This window comes from Cololabis saira, chromosome 14 (genome assembly GCF_033807715.1).
Source record: "Cololabis saira isolate AMF1-May2022 chromosome 14, fColSai1.1, whole genome shotgun sequence".
Classification (NCBI taxonomy): domain Eukaryota; kingdom Metazoa; phylum Chordata; class Actinopteri; order Beloniformes; family Belonidae; genus Cololabis; species Cololabis saira.
Window position 1 is genome coordinate 28781759 of NC_084600.1, and position 26233 is coordinate 28807991.

At 41.4% G+C, this 26233-nt stretch overlaps 1 protein-coding gene across 1 annotated transcript; it reads right to left on the minus strand.

Moving 5' to 3' along the window:
* Positions 1–9041: 9041 nt before the first annotated feature.
* LOC133459242 (cullin-5) lies at positions 9042–25831 on the minus strand. The gene is made up of 19 exons (XM_061739115.1): positions 25791–25831; positions 19044–19153; positions 18858–18957; positions 17419–17595; positions 17191–17332; positions 16837–16982; positions 15959–16039; positions 15565–15658; positions 14707–14837; positions 14472–14579; positions 14325–14389; positions 14119–14251; positions 13888–14019; positions 12875–12998; positions 11716–11891; positions 11113–11274; positions 10914–11032; positions 10249–10372; positions 9042–10113 (listed from the first exon to the last, which is right to left on the minus strand). Exons 1-19 carry the CDS (start codon positions 25812–25814, stop codon positions 9919–9921), a joined length of 2343 nt encoding a protein of 780 aa, XP_061595099.1. The 5' UTR covers positions 25815–25831; the 3' UTR covers positions 9042–9918.
* Positions 25832–26233: the final 402 nt, after the last annotated feature.

Here is a 26233-nt window from a genome sequence, read left to right on the forward strand (position 1 = left end):
GCTCCGCGATGCTCCTCGGCGTCAAGCTGCGCCGGCGCGGCCGGAAGTCGAGCTGCTGGAATTTCAAAATAAAACGATCGACAAGCTCAGCTTTCAGGGGTCGGCAACCCAAAATATTGGACCAAAAACACAAAAAAACAAATATGTCTGGAGCCGCAAAAAATGAAGAGTCTTGTATAAGCCTTAGAATGAAGGCAACACATGCTGCATGTATATTAGTTATAACTGGAGGAAGATTTTTTTTTCATTATGCACTTCGAGAAAAAGGTCGAAATGTAGAGAAAAAAGTCAAAATTTCAAGAAAAAGGTCGAAATGTGAAGATTAATGTTGAAGTACAATCTTGAGAAAAAAGTCAAAATGTCGAGAAAAAGTCGAAATGTTGAGAGAAAAGTCGAAATGTTGAGAAAAAAGGAGAAGGCCCTCGCTGCAGCACCGCGGAAGGGGGCGGGGCGTCGGACATCACAGGGGCGGGGCGTCGGACATCACAGGGGCGGGGCGTCGGACATCACAGGGGCGGGGCCATAGACATATATAAAGACTAGAATAGATGACTCGTCCGCGCTGCTGCCAATGGAGAGCGACGTCGTCACACGGCGGCCATCTTGCCACAGGAGAGCTCGCTCACTTTAACATTGTGTTTAATGGTGCCTGTACTGCAAAAAAACCATAACTTACTCAATTCTCAACAGATTTTCAAACTGTGTGTTTTTTATGAACGTCAGAGATGTAGTTATGACACTGCATACTTGTGAATAATTATAAACATTGAAAAACGTACTTTTATATGAAAATAACCAGAAACAGATAGCTATAACATGGTATTTATATTAAATCAATATTTCCATAGTATTCTTAGTAACATTTATATTTACATTATAACATATATACATATACATATTATTACCATATAACATATGTATATATATATATATATATATATATATATATATATATATATATATATATATATATATATATATATATATTATTACATTATAACATGTTTATATATTATTACATTATGATGTATTTATATCATCTGTGTATATATATATACATGTTATATAGTAATTATATATATATATATATATATATATATATATATATATATATATATATATATATATATATATATATATATACATTAAAACATATATATATATATATATATATATATATATATATATATATATATATATATATATATATATATGTTATAATGTAAATATTAATGTTACTAAGAATACTATGGAAATATTGATTTAATATAAATGTCATAGCTATCTGTTTTGGTTATTTTCATATAAACGTACTTTTTTCAATGTTTATAGTTATTCACAAGTATGCATACATCTCTGATGTTCATAACAAACCAAACTGTTTAAAAATCTGTTGAGAATTGAGTAAGTTATGGTTGTTTTGCAGTACAGGCACCATTAAACACAATGTTAAAGTGAGCGAGCTCTCCTGTGGCAAGATGGCTTTGGTACAGTCTGCCTTGTACATTGTCCTGGATGCGCAGTTTGACTACTCCGTTGTAAGTACATTTCGGCACTGAAAATTACATCTTCCAGATTGCATTTTATGTTGTGCACTAAAGTGAAACAAACAATAATTTCAGCTTGACATGCCTGTTCTGCGAAGATGGTGGTGCCTGCTGCTTTTGGAGAACAATACTTTGAACAGGTATAAAAAAGTATTCACTAGATCATACATCTCAATGACCAAAATTATCTCTGTCTATCTCTCTCTATTCTGTCATTGTTATTGAGTGTCATTGTTTTGCCTATTGTCTGTTGGGCACAAAAAATAGTTTACTTTTGTCTCATACAGGCACTTTGAATTAATTTGATAAATGCTTGTCTTAAAGCAATAGATTGATAGTATTTTATATTTAGTTATATAATCTCATGAATGAATAAACACATTAACACAAAACACCTGCTTTTGTTGTCCTTGTCCCTCTTTTGTTGTTGAAAAAATGTAATTTGTATATATATATACCAATGATTTTTAGTGCTAGCCTACTCATCACACTCAATACCCAATGACAATCTATATATTTTTATTATAATTATGTAATATTAAACATAATAATTATATTACACAAGTATGTTTTATAATCTTATATAATATCTATCTTTGCATATTATGAGTATATATATTAGTGTCACCTTTTGAGTTTAATTACTGAAACAAATTAACTTTTCCACGGTATTCTTATTTTCGGAGATTCATCTGTATAAATGATGACTTTGAATATAAATTTGCATTTGGAAATGGCCACCAGATGGTGCTGTGTCATTTTGATATCACGCCCCGCCCCTGTGATGTCCGACGCCCCGCCCCTGTGATGTCCGACGCCCCGCCCCTGTGATGTCCGACGCCCCGCCCCCTTCCGCAGGGCTGCAGCGAGGGGTACTAGGAAAAAAGTCGAAATGTCGAGGAAATAGTCAAAATTTCGTGAAAAAAGTCGAAATGTTGAGAAAAAAAGTCCAAATATCGAGGAAATAGTCAACATTTTGAGAAAAAAGTTGAAATGTTGAGAGAAAAGTCGAAATGTTGAGAAAAAAGTCGAAATGTCGAGGAAATAGTCAAAATTTCGTGAAAAAAGTAGAAATGTTGAGAAAAAAAGTCCAAATATCGAGGAAATAGTCAAAATTTTGAGAAAAAAAGTCGAAATGTTGAGAAAAAAGTCGGAATGTCGAGAAAAAAGTAAAAATTTCGAGAAAAAAGACTAAATGTCGAGATTAATGTTGAAGTACAATCTTGAGAAAAAAGTTGAGAAAAAAGTTGAGAAAAAAGTCAAAATTTCGAGAAAAAAGTCAAAATGTCGAGATTAAAAAGGAAAGGAAAAAGGAAGAAAAAAAGAGAAAAAAAAGAAGAAAAAAAGGTCAAACATTTTTGAAAAAGCTTCAGGGAGCCACTAGGGCAGCGCTAAAGAGCTGCAGGCGGCTCTAGAGCCGCGGGTTGCCGACCCCTGCTTCAGAGGCTGTGAAAAGCAGAAGTGAACAACACCCCCTGACGTCATTGCACATGTTGCTGCTGGTGGTTCTCACTCCGGTCCTCAGGACCCCCTGCCCTGCATGTCTTAGATGTTTCCCTGCCTCAGCACACCGTGATGCAAGGAGCTGTGTCATCAACATAGACGTGCAGACCTTGATGACAATCTGATGACAACCATTAATTAAAATCAGGTGTGTTAATGCAAGACAACATGTAAAACATGCAGGGCAGGGGGTCCTGAGGACCGGAGTTGAGAACCACTCTAAAGGCTGGATTATGGTTCTGCGTTAAATCGACGCTGAGCGTGCGCCGCAGGTTGCGCCGCAATGAGGACCCCATGGCGCACGCCACGCCGTGCCTGACGTGCACCTCCCAAAAATTGTAACTACGCGTCAAGAGGTCGCAGACCCAACGTAGACCGAGAGGGCTGTGATTGGTTTGCTTGGTAGCAACGCATTTCCGGTTCCGGTTCCGGTTCGTGAAGCAGTCGTGAACTTTCATCGCTCTTTTCTTCGTGTATGTGTGATTTTTTTTGTTTTGGTTTTTTGCACAATAGTTGTCCTTATCTCTTTGATTCACTGTGACCGGAAAAGTCGGATAAAGCATTCAGGAAAAGAACGCACCCCCCTAGCGCTTGCAGGGGGTATTGCACCGCGGCAAAATGGAGTGACAGAGAAGTCCGAAGGGTTCACGATGGCGTCATGGCAGCGGCGTGTGCTCTGCGTTGGTGTAGCGCAGAACCATAATCCAGGGTTAAGAGGCTGCTAGCTGGAGCATTTCATTTCATTCAAAGTTAACTGTTTTATCGTGGTTGACTTAGCTTTAGCCATACCTGTCAAGTCTCCCGTTGTGGCCGGGAAACTACCGTACTCTACCTCTCTTTTCCGCCGTCCCCCCATATTAATATTTTCCCGTAAATTTCCCGTTATAAAACATTATAATTTTTAAAAAGTATTCCTGTGTCTCTCCAAACTGAATTGCCACTAACCTCGCGAGAACTGCGTTTGCTGTAGCATGGATGGCAGTTCTCGCAAGGTTAGTGGCAACAACAGGGACAAACTCGGAACAACAACTCAGAGATGGATGGATGTAAGCAGAGAGAAGACATTTCTGACAACAAAGCAACGACTTCGTCTAAATATTTCTAAAAATGGGATACCAAATTTACTTCCCTAAAGAGGAGCAGGATGGGGCAGAGAGCCACATGAGTTAAAATGACAAATGAAAAGAAAATGTAAATGTTTCACTTCAAGACAATCAATGTGTATATTAACTGAAAATATTTAAAATAAATAAATGTGCTTTAATTCCCTTTTGTGTTTTTATTTAGGCTCTATCATAAGAATAAGAATGTCCACAGAATTTCAGTGTCAACAAAAGTCGTCCTATCAGATTCTGAGCACATAATTGTAGTTTTTAAGTGGTTGACGGGTAGTTATTTTGGATTTCTTGTAAACCTGTCTTAAAATGTAAGATACTGGACCTCGGTTGGGCTGGTGGGGGGGGCTGGCAGTGGAAAATTCCCCTTATTTTTAAATCCAAAACTTGAAAGGTATGGCTTAAACTAACCTTTGCCAGTTGAAATGTTTATCCATCCATCCATTTTCCACCGCTTATCCGGAACCGGGTCGCGGGAGCAGCAGCCTCAACAGTGATGCCCAGACTTCCTTCACCCCAGACACTTCCTCCAGCTCTTCCGGGGGGAGTCCGAGGCCTTCCCAGGCCAGCCGAGAGACATAGTGTCTCCAGCGTGTCCTGGGTCTTCCCCGGGGTCTCCTCCCGGAGGGACATGCCTGGAACACCTCCCTAGGGAGGAGGGACATGCCTGGAAGACCTCCCTAGGGAGGAGGGACATGCCTGGAACTCCTCCCTGGGGAGGCGTCCAGGAGGATCTGATACAGATGCCCAAGCCACCTCAGCTGACTCCTCTCAATGTGAAGGAGCAGCGGCTCGACTCCGAGTTCCTCCCGGGTGACCGAACTCCTCACCCTATGTTTAAGGGAGCGTCCAGCCACCCTGCGGAGGAAACTCATCTCGGCCGCTTGATCCGCGATCTCGTCCTTTCGGTCATTACCCAAAGTTCATGACCATGGATGAGGGTGGGAGCGTAGATTGACCGGTAAATCGAGAGCTTCGCCTTTTGACTCAGCTCCTTCTTCAACACGACGGCCCGGTACATTGACCGCATAACTGCAGACGCTGCACCGATCCGTCTGTCAATCTCAAGCTCCATCGTTCTCTCACTCGTGAACAAGACCCTAAGATGAAATGTTTATGCTAATTAAAATTTATTGTAAGTGTTGCTACCGAAACGACAGCTGAAATGAGCAGAGCCCTGCTGGGACCAGTCCGTCATTCAGCTTGCAGCTCTTGCTAACAAGACGGATTAATGGCAGGTCCCAGCAGACGTGTAGCTTGGAATGGTCCTCAAATGATTTGCTATAGCCCCTTGCTAGACGGTCTAGGAACCACAACCTTTCGTAGTTCCGCTATGGCTTCAACTTTGGTGCTTTCAATTTTGGGGCTTGGAAAGAACTGATGCCACTGAACCTCGATTAAACCAAAGATGAGGAAATCCAGCAAGCGAGTGAGCTAGACGCAGGTCAGGGCCTCCAGATGGGCGGGAGAGGACTTGGGGTGTCGTCCGGGGGAAAGGAGACAAGGACACCTGGTGGTGGAACATGGAAGTGCAGGACTGTAAACAGAAAGAGGTTAGCTAAGAGGTGGGACAGGAGTACAGGGACAAGTAGCGTTCGGTGACATAAGCTCATAGACCCGCCTTTAGACTCCAGCATGGCTGCTACGTGCATAAAAAAAAAACAAACGTTAAGCTAATTTCACCAACTAAAACACTCATGTCTTATTTTATTCTACTTTAGTGAGGCCTCAACACAGGACTGCTCATACATTTTTAAATCAGTGGGTCTTTTAAACCGTTTTCACGCATTAAAATGCCGGCTAGTGTTGATAAGAACTGCTAGCTGGGTAGCAGCAGGCTGGTTTAGCATTTGGTAACCAACTACTCCTGGACAGGGAATAAAGAAATATGTTTTAAAGGCACATGTTTTAAGATGTGTCGTCAATAATAGGTCTACTTTTAACGGAGCGATAGGTTGGAAGCACCGTGAAAAAATTAGGATAACGGCTCTAAAAGTACTTTGTGTGCATCGGTACCCTTTTCTCCATACTTTTAATTTGAAGGAATGAAGAGGAAGTACTATGTGTTTTTTTCCTTAGCATGACAGCTGTCTTAATCTCAGGAGGATGTTTATGGGGGGGCATCGGCGAGGGTTGGGGTGCACTTGGCCTGCGCATGCGCCCACCTAACGGCCTGCTGTAATCCCCTCTGTCACAAATAACAAGAGGATGCAATATGCTGTAATTAAGCAGCGATATCCCCTAATTAAAGCCCCTTCTGCATCCTCTCAGAGCACATAGCATCTAGAGCATTTAAAACGAACATGCAGTGAAGACAACAGGGGCTGAAAACTGATCCAGACCTTGTTGGAATATTTCTGTGCAAATACAATTTATCTGCATGTTTAACATTAAATGAATAACTCATTTGTTCATTTCCTGTAACAATTTTATCCAAGAGCCCTTTCTTGGGTAAAACCAGCAATCTGAGATTGTATATGACAATAATTCTTCATGGGTAAGAATCAGGTGTTGATTTTTAAGTAACTTGAATGCATTAAATCACGTGGGTAATGCTAAGTACCCCATGTAAATCCACTTTCAGCAGTAATAACTTAATACAGATGTTTCCTGGATTACAGATAACCTGTCAGCACTGTTTGAAGTTGTACAGCAGGGTTGTAGTCGGCCAAGAACATTCTTGATTGGTTCATATTTAGCCGTTTTGGTGGAGATTTGATGCAGCTCCAACCGAGATTTCGCCGCGACACAGATGGCCTCACATTTGCCTTGAGAATACTTGCAGACTTTAAATCAACTGTGAACTCCACAAGATACCACCAAAGCAGGGAGAACGTGCTCGTATCTACTTTTGGATTTGAATTGAAAAGAAATCTGTCTAAAACATGTTTGGCTGGGTTTTTTAAACAGTCTCCACTGTAAAAGTGTAAAGATATGAGTTGGCAACAGTAACTAAGGGGGACTTATCCATGGGTCATTTATTATGAGGTTCTGTGGCTGTCAAACCCACATAATCAACACTCCACCTCCATGCTTGATAGTGGGTTTGAGGTTTTTCTGTTCAAAGGTGTGTATTTGCGTTTCATCAGGAGTTAGAGCAAATAAATTACACTTATTCAGTCTTCTTCTTCTAACGCTAATAAGGACATAAAACATGAGGTAACTCCAAGGTTTCTTTATGTTTGTATTTATGTCTGATTTTGGAGGACATTTGCTGGCTTCATTTTCGTTTCATGAATAATGGCACATAATGCTGTTCATCTGAGTTTTATTTTCCTAAGATTATAGCTTAAATTAGATTATTTTTTTGTTGTTTTTTTTTTACACAAAAAAATATTGGATTAACAGAGGGAGTACTAATATCAATTTATTTATCATTTATTCAATATTTCTACTTTTGATTAGAATTTTGGTTGCAGCCAACTGAATTTGAGCTAATTTATAACCTTTTTTGATTATTTACATATTAGATCGCTGTGCTGAACAATGTAAGATCATTATGGAGGAAAATAGTCATCTTTTTGTATACTGACTAATCATTATTTATATTTTAAATCAAAGTAACCAAGTATCACATCTAATTGTAATTTCACAAGTATGCCTCCAAAGTTTCTGGTAATTAAAACGTGGACCTGCTGCTGACTACAGTACTTACTGATGCTCCGTATCAGTAAGTCAGGCAGGTACTCTGGGGTAGTTCAACTTCAATTTCAGCTTCATCAAAGCTCCAGCACCATCTACTGTTCAAAAGTTCCCTATTTTAATACTGCCGAGTCCTCCACGCGCCAGGACCGGTTCATCTCCAGGACAGAAAACTCCAACACGGTTCACAAACCAAATCCCAAGTAAAAAGATTGCATGTTAAATGTAAACAAAAACAGAAAACAATGATCTGCAAACCTTAAATTCATATTCATTTCTCGATACAACAGATAAAACATGTCGGATGTTTAAAATGAGACATTTAACAGTCACTCTTTTTGGATATTTTGGCGGCAACATGTTCCAAGAAGAGTCGGGACACGGGCAACACGAGGTGGGAAGAGTACGAAGTACAAGAACTCCACACCTGGACGATGGTTGGCCGTGATTGATCGTTAGTGGGGATTGTTAGATCAATGAGGAGGTAAGTGATGTGGCCGGGTATGAAGAGTCCGCTTTGGAAGCAAAGATGAGCAGGTCACTTGTCCCGTCAGGTTCAGACGCCTCAAAGGGCTAACGTCTGTACTGAATGCTGTATTCGGGGAAGGTCTTGCTTCTCCCAGCAAGACGATGTTAAACCACATACCGTCTTTGTAGCAGTTCTGTAGCAGGTCCAGGAGCTGCACCGACATGTCTGCCGTCCAGAACTTTCACCGAACAGCAAAATACACTACAGACGACCACTCCGGACCGCAAAAGAGCTCAGACGAGACCGGGACGTCTCCCATAACTGCTGGATGCTACGCAACCCTAAACGTCGTCCTGTCCCAACGTTTCAGAAGTGCTGCTGCCATTTAATTCAACATCACCTCACTCACAGTGTTCTATGTTCTGCTGTGCATTAAATATGCAATTATAACATCTGCAGATAATCACATCCTGTTTTAGATGTCCAGACATATTTAGGATTGAGGTTGTACGTTCAAGCCTCTGAAAGAGCTCGTGGTTGCAGCTCGGACACGAGAAATCCCAGGATTAGAGAACGCAGCACCAACCGTGGACGGAGTTCCCCTAGGGACCATGTCAAGAAGTTTCATGATTTTTTTGTTTTTTGCTGCACGAACATTTCAATTTGAGGAAAAATAAATCCCGGAAGTTGCTGCAGCCTGGACTCGTGAAGTGACCCCTCCCCCGATGACGAATGACAAGTCTGCATGTTTTGTAATAAGGTGCGGTTTATTTATTCATTCCATTATTCACATCTCACGTTACACTCTGATAGCTTTGAACTGTAGTATTCTGTAACACTGTCCTCAGCCTCTTCTCCCAGGCTTCCTGCAGATGAGAGGGCTGCTCCGAACACGAGCTGACCTCTCGGACCCCCACACCCCCTCAGTCCCTGGGTACGTCTGGTGGAGGGGCTCTGATCACAGCGACAAGTGACCCCACGTTCACCCAGGAACCGAGGCCCGGCGGGGTCGGAGCTGCCTCCTACGCCGCCCCGATCCTGTCGACTGTGAAGTGCTTCTCTTTTTTATATTCTGTGTCCAGATTGAGCGTTTTATCACTGTAACCACGGCAGCCGAGTCACAGCTGCATCGCAGCTCCGTGATAAAGTAGGTGGATGATAGCAGCGTTGCCTCCGAGGTGAGAGGGCAGCGGTTTGGTTCAAGTTGTCTGGATTTGACACGGATTAAAAGTGGACAGCTGATATGTGGAGTTGCTCAGCTCTTCCCGTCAGCGTGCCTTTAGACTTGTGCAAGCGTCGACCAGGAGAGGAAGCAGCCGCCCGCGTGGCTCGCCGCGTCATCAGGAAGAGGCCGCCGACGTTTATCAGCCTCATCTGGACAGCAGAGGAAACTCCCCTCCGCTAAAAACAGCTACGACCATTCGGTGCTCCCCGCTGCAGCTTCAAGGTTTACCTTTTTATTCCTTGTACAAGTTTAAGGCAGGAAGTTCAACTTTTTTGAAACAGTTTTAAATTAATTCCTCCCTGCATGAGGTGGGATTTATTTTCGTTTAAATAGAAGGACGGGGAGCCTGGAAGTATTCTAGTGTCCATCAGGCCTGATCCACTGAAACCAAATTCAAACAGGAGTCCTGCGGCCGCGCTACGCCATGTAGATGAAGGTGTTTATATCCGTCTCATCCCGCTTGATGTACTTGTGATCTATCAGCCACTCGATCTGCTCCTTGATCATCTTCTTCTGTGGCAAAAACATGTTCTTTAGGATTTCCACCAGCTCCGTCTGCAGCTGGGCGTTGTTGATCCGCTTCCTCATCTTCATGATCTGGATGATGGCCTCCTGGAGGAGGAGGAAGACGGAAGACAAGCAAAGACAACAGTGAGGCAGGGGGAGGACACGTTCGGCTCAGACGCCGGTCGTCTCGGTAACAGGAACCGTTTATTCACGGCGGCCGCCGCGAGCCCGTCGTCATACCTGCGTTCTCAGTATCCTGAGCTGGACAATGCCCTCGTTCTCCTCTTCTCTCATTCGCTCTGTGGTGAGCTGCAGCCGACCAATCAGGTTGATCTTCCCCCTTTTCTGAACCTTTGAGTTTTTGCTGAAATTTTGGATTGAAAATACAAAACCTTGGTCAGTACGTGGACGAACGGGGAAACAACGGTCAAGAAGCTGAAAACAGCTTCAGCATTTGTAAAGTGAATCATCAGAGGACTTAAAGGAGACGGACGAGTTGTTCAAACTCCCAACAGCTTGTTTTTAAGGACATTTGGTAAATGTACAAATTTACTGTTCAACACAGAAGTGTTATGCTAAAGTCCCTACCCGCTTTCATTTCCGTTTTCTGGGTGAAAATAAGCATTTCTTTTTTAAAAAGACAAATAAAATCTCCAGGAGAAGCCCAAATAAAAACAAAACAAAACTGGGCAATACTAAGTATGCTTTTAACATTTCCACAGGATTTAAGAGGGTGAATTAAAAAGTACCCTGATGTGGATATATTCAAAAATAATAGGAGCAGGTTATTAAATAAAGAATAAAGGGAACATAAAACGTGTGTAAACAAATAATTTGCATTAAATGTGTCCGATATTTGGACGGACGTAGCCGTGGCGGCGTCAGCCGTCTTTAACGTTCCTTACATGAGCGAGAACTCCTGGTTGACATAGAACAACGTTCCCTCTGCAAAGTCTTTGGGGGACGACACCACCGGTTCGTACAGCAGCACCTGCCGCTTGAGTTTGGGGAACGCCACCAGAGACTGGGGGAAGAAACACAAGTTAGAGGCGTGAGAAGTGAGCACAAGCGTTGTGGCTCCAGCTCCGCATCACCAGAGTTTACCCAGAGCGTCCGCCGCAGCTCCGCGTCGGGCAGCTCGGTGGCCAGCTTGAGGTTTTCAAAGCTGATCCGCTCCCTCGGCCTCTGGTTCCAGGCGAACAGCACGGCCAGCTGGAACGTGGTCACTTCCAGGTCGTACTGGCCCACTTCGTTCTTAAAAGTTATCTAGAAAAAGTAAAAATACTTGTACGTGTGCATCACGGTGGGAACTGTACAAAGCGGACATGTTTCATTTTGAAGGGGATTCGATATGAAGAAGAATCACGTTTTTGTGCTTCAGAGCAGACATTGGTATCAACTGCTATGAACTTAGCTGTAAAGGCAGCATTTCATCCATGCACAGCTGCTGATTCTACCATGAACAGCCAATCAAACGTCTTCTTGACTTCTGAGCTGTGATTTAAGACCTAACAGAGTTTAATCATTTATATTTTAAACAGAGTATGTTTTTTGTGCAGGTCGGTCTGAAAGGACCCGAGGACGAAGCTTAGCTACGAGCACATAGCTCCTGCTAACCAAGCGTTGGCTAAATGCAGTGGTCACTTCTGATTTTGCCACCACGACGACATTTGAAACGTCGGGTTGTGTTGCAAAGGTTGCACTCACGATGCCGTTGGACATGAGGTGGTGCCAGTGGAGTTTCCTGCCGCTGTGGTTCTTCTTGTAGAAGTCTTCAACCTCGGGTATCAGGTCCTCCAGTTCTGTGGGGAGGGAGACGAAAACCTTCTCGCTGCTCCTCGACCAGGCTCCAGCATTCAGGATCTTTATGTTGACGGAGTCCGCTGCAGGGGGGGTGCAGGAAGCTTAGTTTAAATTATTTCAGACTGTACGCGATGTGACTTGAGAGAACAAATAACGCAGATATTTTAGAAGAATACATATTGGCGGTTAAAGCTGAGTAAAATCCTTTTATAGGGAGAATTAAGAAAGAAATGAGACAAGATTGAGAACTGAAGACAAACACGATTAAACATTTCAGAATTAGGTTTTATATGTATAAAAAACTCTTAGTTCTCCAGTAACAGATCATTAATACTGATATGTCTGTGTTTCTCCTCTCTGTTCGTCATCCTCTCTTTCCTGTCTCTCTTTTCCTGCTCTACCAGGCTGGTCTTCAGCAGGAGGGTCCCCCCTTATGATCCAGGTCCTGATCCCGGTTTCTTCCCTCCTAAAAGGGGAGTTTTTACCTGCCGTTGTTTATGTTATAATTGATCTGGGGTCATGTTCTGGTCTCTGGAGACAACCTGTATCGTAATTGATGCTATATAAATAAAATTAAATTGAACTTCACCTTCTCACAAAATACATGTCCCATTAAAGGAGAAATAATAATGCAACCATGTAATTTTCTTTGCACGGATTAAATGTTATTGTTGCATTTTATTTGATTAATTTCAAGTTCATCGATCTATATTTTTGTAAGAAGAGCTGGAGTAATGTAGCACCGAATGTCCCAGAAAGTGGCCGACAAAGTTGATTTTCCCCACCTTTTTTTTAACAAAAAAACAAATTACAGAGAAAATAGGAAAATGTATTTCCTTTTATTTATTTAGCTTTATTTAACTCCTTCAGAGAGGAACAGGGAAAAGCTGAGAGCTGATTCGGATACTAATAATCTAATTTATGATCGACATCGGTGTTAAACCAGTTTTTGATGTGCTATCTTGTTTAAATCACTAATATTGATCTCTGCCTCTGCTGTCTGATGCCAAAGTAACCAATGGCTTCAGCAGATGCTCAGGGGGGTGAAAACGTTAAAGGTTACCTGGTAAGGCGAGCTTGTTGTGTTTATGCATCTCTTTGAAGGACTGGTTGAGGTCCTCGGATACCTTGATGTCCTGAAACATCCGGGCCAGCTTGTTGACGTAGTCAGCTGGCATCCCAACTTCCTGTTGGGACAAAATAAAGCTTCATTTCCTTCATAACGGCTGAATAAATGTTTCAAGTTTCTTTTTTACCGACTTCGCGGTGATGCCATTAATATTTCTGTGCCATGTTGTGGTCACATGATTCAGGGCTGTGACGAATAATCAACAAAAATCTGTGACAAAATCAGCTGTCAATAAATGTAATAAGGGATTATTAGTTGGTTCTCTTCACGCGTCTTCTTTAAGGAACAATAGCACTCGTGTTTCTTTTAATGACATCAGTCAATATGGCGATTGGTTGATGCCACAGGTTTTCAGAGTTGTCTGTCCACTGGGGGGCGTCTCGGCTGTGAGGGCGCGCACGTGTCTTTGTGAAGTAATCTGGGCAGAACGCCGACAGGGAGCAGAGAAAACTGAACACACCACCAGAAACACAAAGGCGTGTTTTTCCCGAGACTAAAATCCAAATACCTCAGAAGTTGCTTTTTAAAACTCGATGAAATGGGCGGTCGCCCAGCTTAATGAAACAAATGAAATTGGCGGTTGCTCTAGCATATCATACGGTACACCATCGCAAAGCTCTCGTTTTCTATCATCTGCCTCCATCCAACACCATCCTCTGCGCCCTCCTCCCTCTCATCAACTAACTTCATGTCCTCTTTTCCTTTCAGGTTTTAAAGTTGCTCGATGTGTTACAGTCTCAGAGTTGTGCTCATGAGAAGTTTGCTGATTAAGGCTGTTGGTGACGACGGGATGGTCATAAAGTGAAGCAGTCAAGTTGAATAAATAATTCTAAACGTCTTCTTTTGAGTTGGCAAATGCCCCGAACAATCTCGGGGTAATTTCAAAAGCTAACAGTTAGTTACTGAGCAATTCATAATCTGATCAGTCAATTAACACGTTCACGTACCCTGAGCCACTCCACCATGTTCTCCTCGATCTCGCTGTCGGCTGAGATGTCCAGGATGAGACGGCGGGTCAAGTGGGCTTTGTGGTAGCGCATGAACACATCTTTGTTCTGGACGTACTTCAGCACCAAGAGCTGCAAACAGACACACGTCAGCTGTTGATGAATGAACACTTGACTTCTGTCTTCTTTGTTCCATCGGTGAGGATGTGGTTAACGGTTCCCTAAACGTACCACTTCCTTGAGCTTGGCCTCGATCTCGTCAGAGGTGAGTTTCTTACTGAGCGGCGTCTTCCTCAGCAGCATGTCGCAGTAGTTGGCCAGCAGCTCTGGACACTTGGACTCAGGCTGGGTTTTTAACCCTACCCTGTAAAGACATGCTGACTGATTCCACTGCCCAAACAAAACCAGCAGGATTTGAAAGAGGCGGCTTTTCTCACCCTTTCTGTTTCAGAGGAAGCTCTAATTTAAATATAGTGGCGTCGTTCACAACCGCTTTATAGGCCTGCAAAGAGGAAGAATAAAGACTCATGAACATTTCCTGCTCCTCCGCCGTTAACGACGGTGCTGGTAGACGTTGAACTCGCCTTGTCTCTTGCAGTCAGGAAGCGGGGGTCGTCCTGAAAGGCCTCCTTCACCAACCGGCTGAAGCGGTTGAACAGGGTCAGCAGCTGCTCCACGTACTTCTCAGAGTCCTGCAGCAAAGAACGTGAGCCGCATCTAAACAACTGCGTGTTCGTTATGCTGCTCAGGTGTGCTTGAGCCCCACACCTTTCCTTCTGGGATGTGCAAATGTTTTATCTAGTTGTGTCCGTGACTCACAGAGGTGATGGTCTCTGCTGAGGCCACCATATCTGCCAGGCCTGCACTCATGATGTGCTCCTCCAGGTCCTTCAGCATCGGATCGATGCCGCTGGGCACCTTATCCATCAGGGAGAACATCAGATGCAACTCTGCCAGGGGAGGGGGGGACATACGGATTAGTAATCTCTAGATAAGGCTGCTTTGTTACCAAACTCATCTCTTTAGCAGCAGAAGTGTAATCAGCGCCAGAAGTGATGAGCTGAGCTTTAATTTGGCAGCATATTATGCAACAAGCAGAAAACCGGCTACTTTAAAATCCATTGCTGTTGACAACGTTTATGCATTTAATCAGAACGAGAAAGACACTCTTACACAATCCACTATAGATACCGATGCAACTTCAATACACAGGTGAAACCAGGCAGAAATCTTCATTAGAAACATTTTATCCAACGTAATTTAAAATTAAAATATTCTATAGCTGTGATTTACATTTGAACTTCATACAACACCAGCCTTTAGCGGCCAGTCAAGGAACTGCAACGAGTCTGAGACAAAACCCGGACGTTAAGATAAAATGCTGATTGCCTCTTGTATGTTGCAGAAACAGTTCAGAGCAGAGATGTGCCGACTGACTGGACAGGGATCGGTATTTAGGGTTCTCTTTCACTGCCAAAGCCACATCAGCAGTAGCTTTGGCATGGAAGTCATTTATTGCAAGTGAATCACAGAGCTAAAGACACCTGGACAGCTCGCAGCGTCACCCCTAAAGGTTTCTGATGAGCAGTTTCAAGGCCTCTCCTCATAATTCACGGTGACACGTTGTACACTAGCAAATGGATCTGACCGAGCCTTTGGTGGGGCTGACATACTCACTCTCCGTCTCGTTTCTTTTGATCATACCGGGACACTCAGCCAGGATGGTTTCTTTAAACGACGTCACCAGCGCATTGACGCAACACTCCATTAACTAGATGTCAGAAATACAGCTGTTATAAAGAAACAACTCAGTATCCTGGGATCATTACTTGGTGTTTCCTTTCAACTAGTGATGAGAAACATACATCATCATTTCTGTAAAAAGTAGTGCAGCAGTTACATTTATTCTGGCTTATTTATAAACATGTGGTTTAGCTGTGAAAATATGGGTGCAGTGGGAGAAATTAGCCTCATATTTACTTTAGTCCTTCTGAGAACATGACAAACAAACTACAGTACAGCTTTTCTAACCGACTTGGGTCTAAACTCTCAGGGTTCGAGTCCAACTCACTGCTTGTACGGAGTTACAGTCGCGCCTCGTCTCCAGATATCGCAGAGCTCGTTTCTCCTCTTCCCTCAGCTTCGAATCAGCCTGGTGACAGTGTTTACACACCATTATTGTTTAATATAATTTTCAATTTCATTCATTTAGCGTCTATTACAACACAATTGTGTCTAGGATCTGTCCAGAGACCAGAACACGACCCCAATCAGTTATGACAAACAACGCCAGGTACTATACTGCCCTCTAATGCTCACTAATACTCCCCTAGTGGGAGAAAAACCAAGAAAAAAAGATACTTTGAATGGTTTTAAAAAATGTAGTTTCACATCCACCAAAATGTGGAAATGCCATAGTAGATGAAGTGTTAAGATATTATTTACAGTTAAATGGTTGATTAGAAATATATATTATATTGTATCGAGTAGACCTGAAAGCAAAGAACTGAAGCACTATTCATCTGTAAAGTGTAGGATGAACTTGATTTAAGAGCAAGCTTTCTGAATGCATATACGTTTAAAACGTGCTCTTGTTTTTCTGAAAGTAAGTTTTTCAACCCTTTAAAAAGGTGCACTAAAACTCCATCAGCGTTTGAAATGTTGGTTATGTGTCTAATCAGAGGCTTCCGGTTTATTTATTAAAAAAATAAAAAATATAATAATAATTATATATATATGTATAATTTTTATTTTTCTTAACTATTAAAATTTCTGCCTAAAGTTGTGATATAATATCACAACAATATGTGCTGCATGTGCCATAATTATGATGACGAAGAATCCCGCCTGCAGATCACTGAATCACTGACGTGACACAATCTCACAGGATCAAAATAACGTCAGGACTTCGGTGTTCAGTGAAATAAGGTGGAATTGAGTGAAGCTCACATATTTCATGTAGTTCTGGACTCCGTTCTGCTGGAGGTAGGACGGCGCTTGTGTTCTGTAAAACCTCTCAGTCGAATCCATGTAAGCTTTCTCAAAGTTGTCCCTGTAGATCTGCAGCTTGTCGTCAGGGTTGGAGCACAGATTCACTGCTCACAAAAACAAACAAAGAAAACACATTTAGACTACCAGGACTCTGCCCATCCTTGTAAAGATCCCTTATGGAGCCTGAACCTTCTATTTTCATATTTGCAGCGGGGTGCAGAACAAATGTACAACAGGGACAACAATAACATGAAGACACTCTGAAAGATGACGAAGCTGCCGTCTAGTGACCCGTGCCTCCGCATCTCTCACCGTAAGACTCTCGCACTCCGATGACCAGCTGGGAGTCAAAGGCTTCCCCCAGCCTCTCGGCGTGTACGAGCTTCATGGCACTGTCCTGTAACCTGTTTTTAATGTTGGAGAAGATGGACTCGTTCCACGTGTCCAGCATGAGCTGCAGGGTGATGACAGAAACATAGAGAAATAATCTTAATCCCTCTGGGTCACAGGGGAGAAAGCTGGCGCTGCTGCTCTTCTCACCTTGCGGACGATGCTGTCCTCCACGTTGGACTTCTTGTTGCTCCCCTGCTTACCCATCAGAGTGATCTCCAGCTGGCAGAAGGGTTTGGGCAGGATGTCGCACTGCGTGAAGAACTTCCTCCACTCCACGATGTAGGCCTTCAACAGCGCCGTGTCATCCTGGTGGCTCAGCACCCGCTTTGAGAGGGTGAGAAACAACTCAGGATCCACGTGTAACCTGCAGCGTTCAGCTGATAACAGGTAGTTAAACAATAGATCTGAATTACAAGATCTGCTGCTTTGTCACAAGAGCCACGGACAATCCTGCGTTAGTGACGGTCCGGCTCGTCTCAGAATAACATTTTATCAAAGTGAAGGTGAACTTTCTTGTCTTACACACGGGGTCAGGACATTGTTAGCCCTAGATATCAGGTGAAGAACTCCATCCTCATACTATTGAGAAAACTGGACTTACGAAAGTAACCCAAAGATTATTATTCAGTGCCTCCTTGTTTCCTCTCCTCCTCTCACTCTTTGGACCAGAGATCCAAGTAGAGGAGTCAAGGACAGATGCAAGGAAAGAGGGGGGATAGGTAACAGAAGATTTAACAAATCAACATGTCTTAGCTTTGAAGCTACTCGGTTAAACATGATTCTATTTGTTAATTCTCTTAGAGGATCATTCAAAAGTGCTTTGGATGACGTGTATATTTGTTTTTAATTCAGATAACACGGATAAGCGCCAGCGGGCCCCTGCGACTCTGATGAGGGAGAGGGTGGGATGATGTTGAATATGTGACGCCCCTGTAGACACTGCAGATGTTGAGAAGACTTCTACACAGATGTATCTTCGTTTAGAGCCGTTAAGCCTCCTCCTCCAGTTTAAAGACGTACAGGAGATCATCCCTTCATTCTGCCTCCACTCCAACTGTGCATTCACCCCGATCTCTCCCTTCCCTCGCCTTCGCACTCCCTATAACAGTCCCCGTTGTCTCTGGCCACTACTTTGTTCAGCACTCGGCTGAATAAAGTACCCTACGCTCAGATGGAGGCTCTTCCAAGGGGCGAAGCCCAGCAACAGGGTTCTGAAAGGTTAGAGCCCCAAGAGTGACACAGTTTGTCGTAACAGCCAGACTCTGCCTCTCTGACCGTCGTGGTCTCAATCCTGCTCGTACATCGGGTCCTCTCCCACCGTCTCCACGATGTGCTGATGGTTTCCATCGCCTCTGCAGAGTTTACAACAGACCTCGTGTCCCGCTTACACCTTTCGGATCGCCAGTTCACGCAGCTTTCGTTTCGACTCTATTACACCTCGGTTATTAACTCCCAGGGCAGGACTGAGGTTCAGAGCCCCAGAATTTAATGTGATGCCATCCTGCCTGTGTTCCCGACACAGCATAGTACTTTAAAAAACAAACAAATAAGGGACCATTAAGCGAAGGTTAACACTGCCGTCTTACTGCTTGTGCTTGTTTGATGAAATCTAAGATGTCCTCTTTCAGAGCTTGGTGGATCTTAGCTGGACCCTTGTCGTCCCAGAGGCAAACAGCATGAACATCTCTGGAAACAAAGAGGACGGACAACGTCACCATGCACATACTCATCCAACAGCTGAAATGGTGAGCAAAAGGTGGCAGAAAACTCACGAGAAGAGGTCAAACCACTGCTGTTTGGTGACGGACTCCTGCCGCAGCAGCTTCAGAACGATGGGGCGCATCAGGTCCCATTTATCCTCAAACTGTAGGGAGCCTTTGTTCTGGAAACAAACAGGAGGGAGCTCAGCTAAACAGTCCTTGACTGGAGAAGAACTAATCATTAAACTTATATTGGAATATGATTACTTATACTGGGCAAAAGCTGCTTCAAGGTTCCGTCTTTGATATCCGGATGTTAAACATTTACCTTGAGGATTTATCTTTTCTGTGATGAAAAATAATAAAAGTTTCCAGAAAGGATTGTTCCAATAAAAAAAAAAGATACAGAAATCTAAACATCCAAAAACTATTCACCAGTGACTGGACATAACATAAAGCAGTTCTATAGCTTTATCCAGAGAAGAAAGTCATCGTTAACAAGTTAGGTACGAATGTAACGTGAATCACATGACATCGACGTTGAGGGGAGAGGTCTAACTGTCTCTGACAAGGACCTCTGAGGCTGAGCTGGCTTTCATGTAGTGTGGAGTGTTTTTTCTAATGCCAACCTCGACTTCTTCTAGAAGATGCCAAGTTAAAAATTAATCTGCAAGTGGTCTTTCAAGCAAAAGTGACCGTTACAATAAATTCATTCATTTATTTTAGTGTGGCACATAATACACAACAAAAAAAAATCAAAACAGCCTGATGAGATCAAAATGGATGCTGAAATGCTGAATAAATTCTGGTTTTAAATCTTTAGTTCGGACCAAGTTTCAGGGTGCAGAATCCCAGGATGCCATCCTTCATGAGCACAGGTCCATACCTTCATTTTATCATACACCACCTTACCATCCAATGTTTGCAGTGTTTTCTTTTCTTTTGTAAAATAACCTATTTCTCAGTTCTTTAACATGTTTTTAATTCAGTGAGTTTAGTCTGAAGTGTTGTCAAACTGGTCAAGTAAGTGAAATCAATTCACGAAAAACCTAAATGAGTCTGTTTTTGAAATTACTGCTCAATGACTGCATACTTAGTTTAAAACAAGTAAATCTCTGCAACCACAAGGTGTATTTGACTAAATCTGGTATCAAAATAAAAGCAACACATCTGAGATTAAAGTGTAAAAAGTATGAATGGTTGCATTTGCATCAGCCAAGTACGTAACAGATTACCTGGCGCATTACCGTTACATACATACAGTACAAGATCTTATCCTTTAAAATTTAATCCATCATAAATATCACTTGTAGTAACTTCACATGAAAAAAGACCAAAACTCAGTCGTCATCTTTAATTGCATGTCTTTACATCAATTATCAACATACCACATGATAACAGTAACTAAATATTTAGATATTACTTTCTAATTTCTCGCACGTCAACTTTCTTCCTCCATGGTTGTAGCTGTGTTACTTCTGCAGAAATGAACTGCATGAATGCAATAAAAGCTGCAATCCTGATAAAGAAGAGTGGGAGGCTTTCTTCCATTTACTTGGCGTTGCCATGGTGACTCATGTTAATGGAGCTCCGTGGACAATGCCTTTTAAAAACACAGTGCATGGGCTCAACTCAACATACTCAGAGTGGACAGAACCAACTCTGTTTTTTGGAGCAGAAGGGTTTATTGACTCCGAATTCGTATTTGAAGCCTGAGTTTGTTGAACCTACTTTCTGAAACCGGCACCAGATCTTAAAGTGATATCCAAGTAAGATCTTTCAAGATTATTTTTTTGAAGTTCACCACCATGCTTGCAGGTATTAAAACCTTGTTGGAGAGTTCTGAAGCAGTTCTTGTAATCTCCTTAGTGCTCCTGCTTGCTTGGTGCCAACGGACACTTAAAACCGCCCAGAAGCACAGAAATATCTTTTCGACCACAGGCATGGTTGTTTGACGTAGTCTTCTTCTCCACACCTGATCCTCAGGATCTACTCTCCTGCACGTTTTAGATGTTCTTTTTTCTTCTTTTCTTTATTCTTTATTTCATTCAAAAAAACAAAACAATTTAATACAAACACAAATACAAATGTTCCTAACTTATGAATGAAAAGGAGCAGAAAGAAGAAGAATCTTATCTGATCTGCCCCTTTCACAAATAACATAAATTAATAATAATTAAAAAAACAAAAAACTAAGTGAATAAAAACAACTAAAATAAAATTAAAATAACATTAAAATAAAATTACCACCGCCTACGGGTATGTCAATCAAACTCAACATTTTTCGTTATATTTCCTTAACATACAGGTTTTAATTGTTCTTTTAAATGTAATGTTTGATTTGGATTCTTTGTTTTCTTTATTCAGATTGTTCCATAAATTGATTCCTTTCACAGAAACACAACGTTCCATCAATTTTGTCCTGCATCTTGGTTTTATAAAAATCTCTGTTCCTTTTAAGTTATACTTGCTTTTTCTTTTTTCAAATCTTTTCTGAATGTTGATTGGTAAAGTTTTTTTATGAGCTTTAAACATAATTTGCAGAATACTATAGTCTACTAATTCATGAAATTTCAACAAATTTAACTGAAGGAATAATGGATTTGTTGGATCTCTATATCGTTTTCTACTAATTATCCTTATGGCTCTTTTTTGCAGAATGAAAATTGATTGAATATATGTTTTACAGGCATTTCCCCAAACTTCAACACAGTAGGTCAGATATGGAACAATCAGAGTGTTATATAAAATGTACATTGCTTTGTTGTCCAATAAATCCTTAACTTTGTGTAACAGAGCAATTGTTTTTGATATTTTTATCTTTGTATAATTGATATGTGATTTCCAATTCAAATTCTCATCCAGCATGACACCCAAAAACTTGGTTTCTCTTACTCTATTAATTTCAATACCATCTATATTAATTGAAGAGTCCGTTTCTCTTTTTCTGTTACTAAATATCATGAAGTTTGTTTTTTCAAGATTCACTGATAATTTATTTACCTCAAACCATGTTTTTATTTTTTTAAATTCCTTTTTAACCACATTCAACACATATGTTACATCTTCCCCAGAATAACATAAAGTAGTGTCGTCTGCAAACAAAATACATTTGAGCAGTTTGGAAACATAAACAAAATCATTAATATACAAAATAAACAGTTTTGGCCCAAGAACCGACCCCTGAGGTACGCCACACTTAATAAATTGTGATTCAGATTTGACATTATTTATCTGCACATACTGCTTTCTATTCTCTAAGTAGCTTGAGACCCATTGATGTGCCACCCCTCTGATACCGTATTTGCTCAATTTTTTTAGAAGTATGGTGTGATTTATGGTATCAAAGGCTTTTTTGAGGTCAACAAAAATACTTACAAAAAAATGTCTCTTATCAATTGCAGTGCAAATTTCTTCAGTTAATTCCATAAGTGCCATTGATGTGGAGTGATTGGTTCTAAATCCATACTGACCATTGTTTAAAACATTGTATCTGTCTATAAATGTATCTAACCTAACTACAAATAATTTCTCTAATATTTTTGAAAATTGTGGAAGCAAGGATACTGGTCTGTAGTTGGAAAAAACATGTTTATCTCCATTTTTATAGAGTGGAATTACTTTTGCTGTTTTCATATTATCAGGAAATATCCCAGTTGAAAATGATAGATTGCATATATAGTTGTTGCTCTGCTCTAACACACCTGGTTAGGATTAGTGGCCTCAATGACAAGCTGATACTGATCCAATCATCGACTACGAGCAATACATCACATAAATCCCTGCAGAGAGTGATCAAAGCAGCCGAGCGCTGCATTAGACGTGATCTGCCCTCTCTGCAGGATATCTGCACCCGGCGCTGCTGGAGCAGAGCCATCAGAATCATCCAGGATCTCTTGGCCCAGGTTCCTCAACCAGGTCGCACTTCTCCGTCTCTACCGGTGCTGGACGTTTTACACATCGTCATTAGACATGTAATGCACAACATCACGTTTGACTGCCATAACTGTATAAGATCACTTACACTGTGTAGTATATTTTTAAGGTTATACATTTCTATTCTGTTTATTTTAAGCATGTTTTCTAGTTCTTTTTAAACTTTTTCTGTCTACTTCTTGACCCACAATATTGTACTTTTCTAGTGAATGTTAAAAGATGCACTAGATCTTGTCCGATACAGCTACACCGGTATCTGAAATACTCTCAGATATGGCCTATAATAAGGGTTTCGGTAATTATTTACATCTGTGGACAATCCGACACCATGTTACCTATAAACAGGATCTCAATTATTTCTAGTTGCTCAAAAAAGCAAGAATAGAAAGTTACTCAACAGCGCCTTTGAAATTCTTGCACTTGTGTTGTTATAATCAGCTAGTGAGCTAGAATAAAACTGACAATGTGGCATCATTTTAGCAGTAAATTCTAACCAGGAAAATGGTGACTTCCTCAAATAAATAAATTGATAAACAGAACCCTGATGGACAAATCTTCAGAACTCATAGGCGACCGGCGACTGCTGGTCGTTGAAAATGCTGGATTTCACCGTGTGACTGAACATCTGGAGTCGGGGTGTTGGAAGTAAAACTCAGAAACTTCTCTTCGTTTAATAGATACTCATTTGCTGATTCTAATTTCTTTATTAAATATCCATTTCATTTGTTATAATAAAGATTAAACCAAAATCCCCAAAACTGGAATTGTAGCCGGAAAGAAAAACAAACTGTTGTTGAAACATCTCTAATATGCACATGAGGTTTCAAGGTGGTTCCAGGTAACATTTCACTGCATGTCGTGAGTAAATAACTGAAAATGAGACAAATACACTTTTAGGTCTTGAAGAACATTGGTTAAAAGGGAGGAGAAGCTAGTCAGGGCATAAATAAAAGGTTAAAAAACATCTTGCAGGTAAAACTCAATCAGCAGGGTGTCGAGGACTTTGCCTGCTTGTTTAGTCAATTCCAGGTCACTACTTAATAATAATAATAATCATTATTATTATTTTAAATCAGGCAGTGTACAACTGGTTTACATCTCTGTAACTCGAGCACTGTTTATTCCATCATTGTACTACCAGTGTCATAGTTGTTCTACTAGTTAGGGGTCTAGTAATAGTGGTAGTAGTAGTTAGGGTCTAGTACTAGTAGTAGTTAAGGGTCTAGTACTAGTAGTAGTTAGGGGTCTAGTAGTGGTAGTAGTAGTTAGGGTCTAGTACTAGTAGTAGTTAGGGGTCTAGTAATAGTGGTAGTAGTAGTTAGGGTCTAGTACTAGTAGTACATGTGCATTTGTATCCTCTCATTCACTCTTTTTTTATAGTCTATATATATATATTTATGTTTCCTGTTTTTCATTTTGTTTGTAGTCTTTACATGTGTGCACTTTTACGGAGCTGCTGCCTAATCTCATTGTACCAGTATAATGATAATAAAGGCTTTCTATTCTAGTTAGGGGTCTAGTACTAGTGGTAGTAGTAGTTAGGGTCTAGTAGTAGTAGATAGGGTCTGGTACTAGTAGTTAGGCTCTAGTACTAGTAGTTAGGGTCTGGTACTAGTAATTAGTGTCTGGTACTAGTAGAGTCTAGTACTAGTAGATAGGGTCTAGTACTAGTAGTTAGAGTCTAGTACTAGTAGTTAGAGTCTAGTACTAGTAATTAGAGTCTAGTACTAGTAGTTAGGGGCTAGTACTAGTAGTTAGGGGCTAGTACTAGTAGTTAGGGTCTGGTACTAGTAGTTAGGGTCTAGTACTAGTAGTTAGGGTCTAGTACTAGTAGTTAGGGTCTAGTACTAGTAGTTAGGGTCTAGTACTAGTAGTTAGGGTCTGGTACTAGTAATTAGAGTCTAGTACTAGTAATTAGGATCTAGTACTAGTAGTTAGAGTCTAGTACTAGTAGTTAGGGTCTAGTGCTAGTAGTTAGAGTCTAGTACTAGTAGTTAGGGTCTAGTACTAGTAGTTAGAGTCTAGTACTAGTAGTTAGGGTCTGGTACTAGTAATTAGAGTCTGATACTAGTAGATAGGGTCTAGTACTAGTAGTTAGGGTCTAGTACTAGTAGTTAGAGTCTAATACTAGTAGATAGGGTCTAGTACTAGTAGTTAGGGTCTGGTACTAGTAATTAGAGTCTAGTACTAGTAATTAGGATCTAGTACTAGTAGTTAGAGTCTAGTACTAGTAGTTAGAGTCTAGTACTAGTAGTTAGGGTCTGGTACTAGTAATTAGAGTCTGGTACTAGTAGTTAGGGTCTAGTAATAGTAGTTAGGCTCTGGTACTAGTAGTTAGGGTCTAGTAATAGTAGTTAGGCTCTGGTACTAGTAGATAGGGTCTAGTACTAGTACTAGTTAAGGGTTAGGGTACAGCTGCTCCTGCGGCTGCAGAATGAGTGTGTCCAGCTGCAGAAACAGTGTGTCCAGCTGCAGAAACAGTGTGTGCAGCTGCAGACTGTACTACTCAGTACTGCTGAGGACAGATGTGAGGACAGATGTGAGGACCTCTCCTGCCGTCTGCACAGACTGAACCGGAGGTGGATTTACCTCCACGCCTCCTGCCCGTGTGTGTTACCTGCGAGCCCCCAGCACCTCCCACCTGCCCGCTTCTCTCTGCTCTCTGGTTCTTGTAGCTCTTCTGTCTAGCAGCTAAATCACTGATCAGTGGCTAATGTTAGCTGATGTAACTTAACTTCTCCAGCTGGAGTCGACAGCGCAGTCGTGTGCTGGCGCCGTGAGCTGCTCGTGGAGGTTGGGGCTAAACGTAGATGTCCCGGTAAAACCATGACAAGCATCCCGGAGAACGTTAAAGAGACATTTGTGAGCCGAGCAGGGTCCTACCTTCAGCAGATGAGACGCCGCCATGTTCCCTCAACTTATCCTCTCGTGAAGTCTCGCGTGAACTACGAGACAAAGATTAACCTTTTTAATAATTATTTCTAGTGCTCTGCTCCCTGAAAATACACTATATTTACATCAGTTACTTTATTAAAAAAATATTTTATTTTGAATAAGTCCTTATAAAAACATGCTCACGTTTCCATCAACGGTAATAATGCGTCACGGTCGTCAATCAAGAAAATACATCAATACAAAATATAGGCTCCAACTTTAAACATTTGTAAATCCCGAATCAGGGTAATATCTAACATATCACTTTTAATTTAAAATTCACATGTCCTTTAGGTTGTGATATTATTGGAATATGAAATAACTATTATTCTATATGTCTTTATGGCTTATTCAGCCTAATTTTTCTGTAAATTATGTCAGAAAAAAATTAA

What these genes read in the sequence shown, in the direction of transcription:
- LOC133459242 (XM_061739115.1), bottom strand. Translation starts at nt 25,814, where the DNA reads ATGGCGGCGTCTCATCTGCTGAAG. An exon ending in ACTGTAACTCCGTACAAGCA is followed by an intron (nt 15,659 to 15,958) that starts GTGAGTTGGACT and finishes TCTGACATCTAG; the next exon opens with TTAATGGAGTGTTGCGTCAA. An exon ending in ACATGGTGGAGTGGCTCAGG is followed by an intron (nt 12,999 to 13,887) that starts GTACGTGAACGT and finishes TTGTCCCAACAG; the next exon opens with GAAGTTGGGATGCCAGCTGA.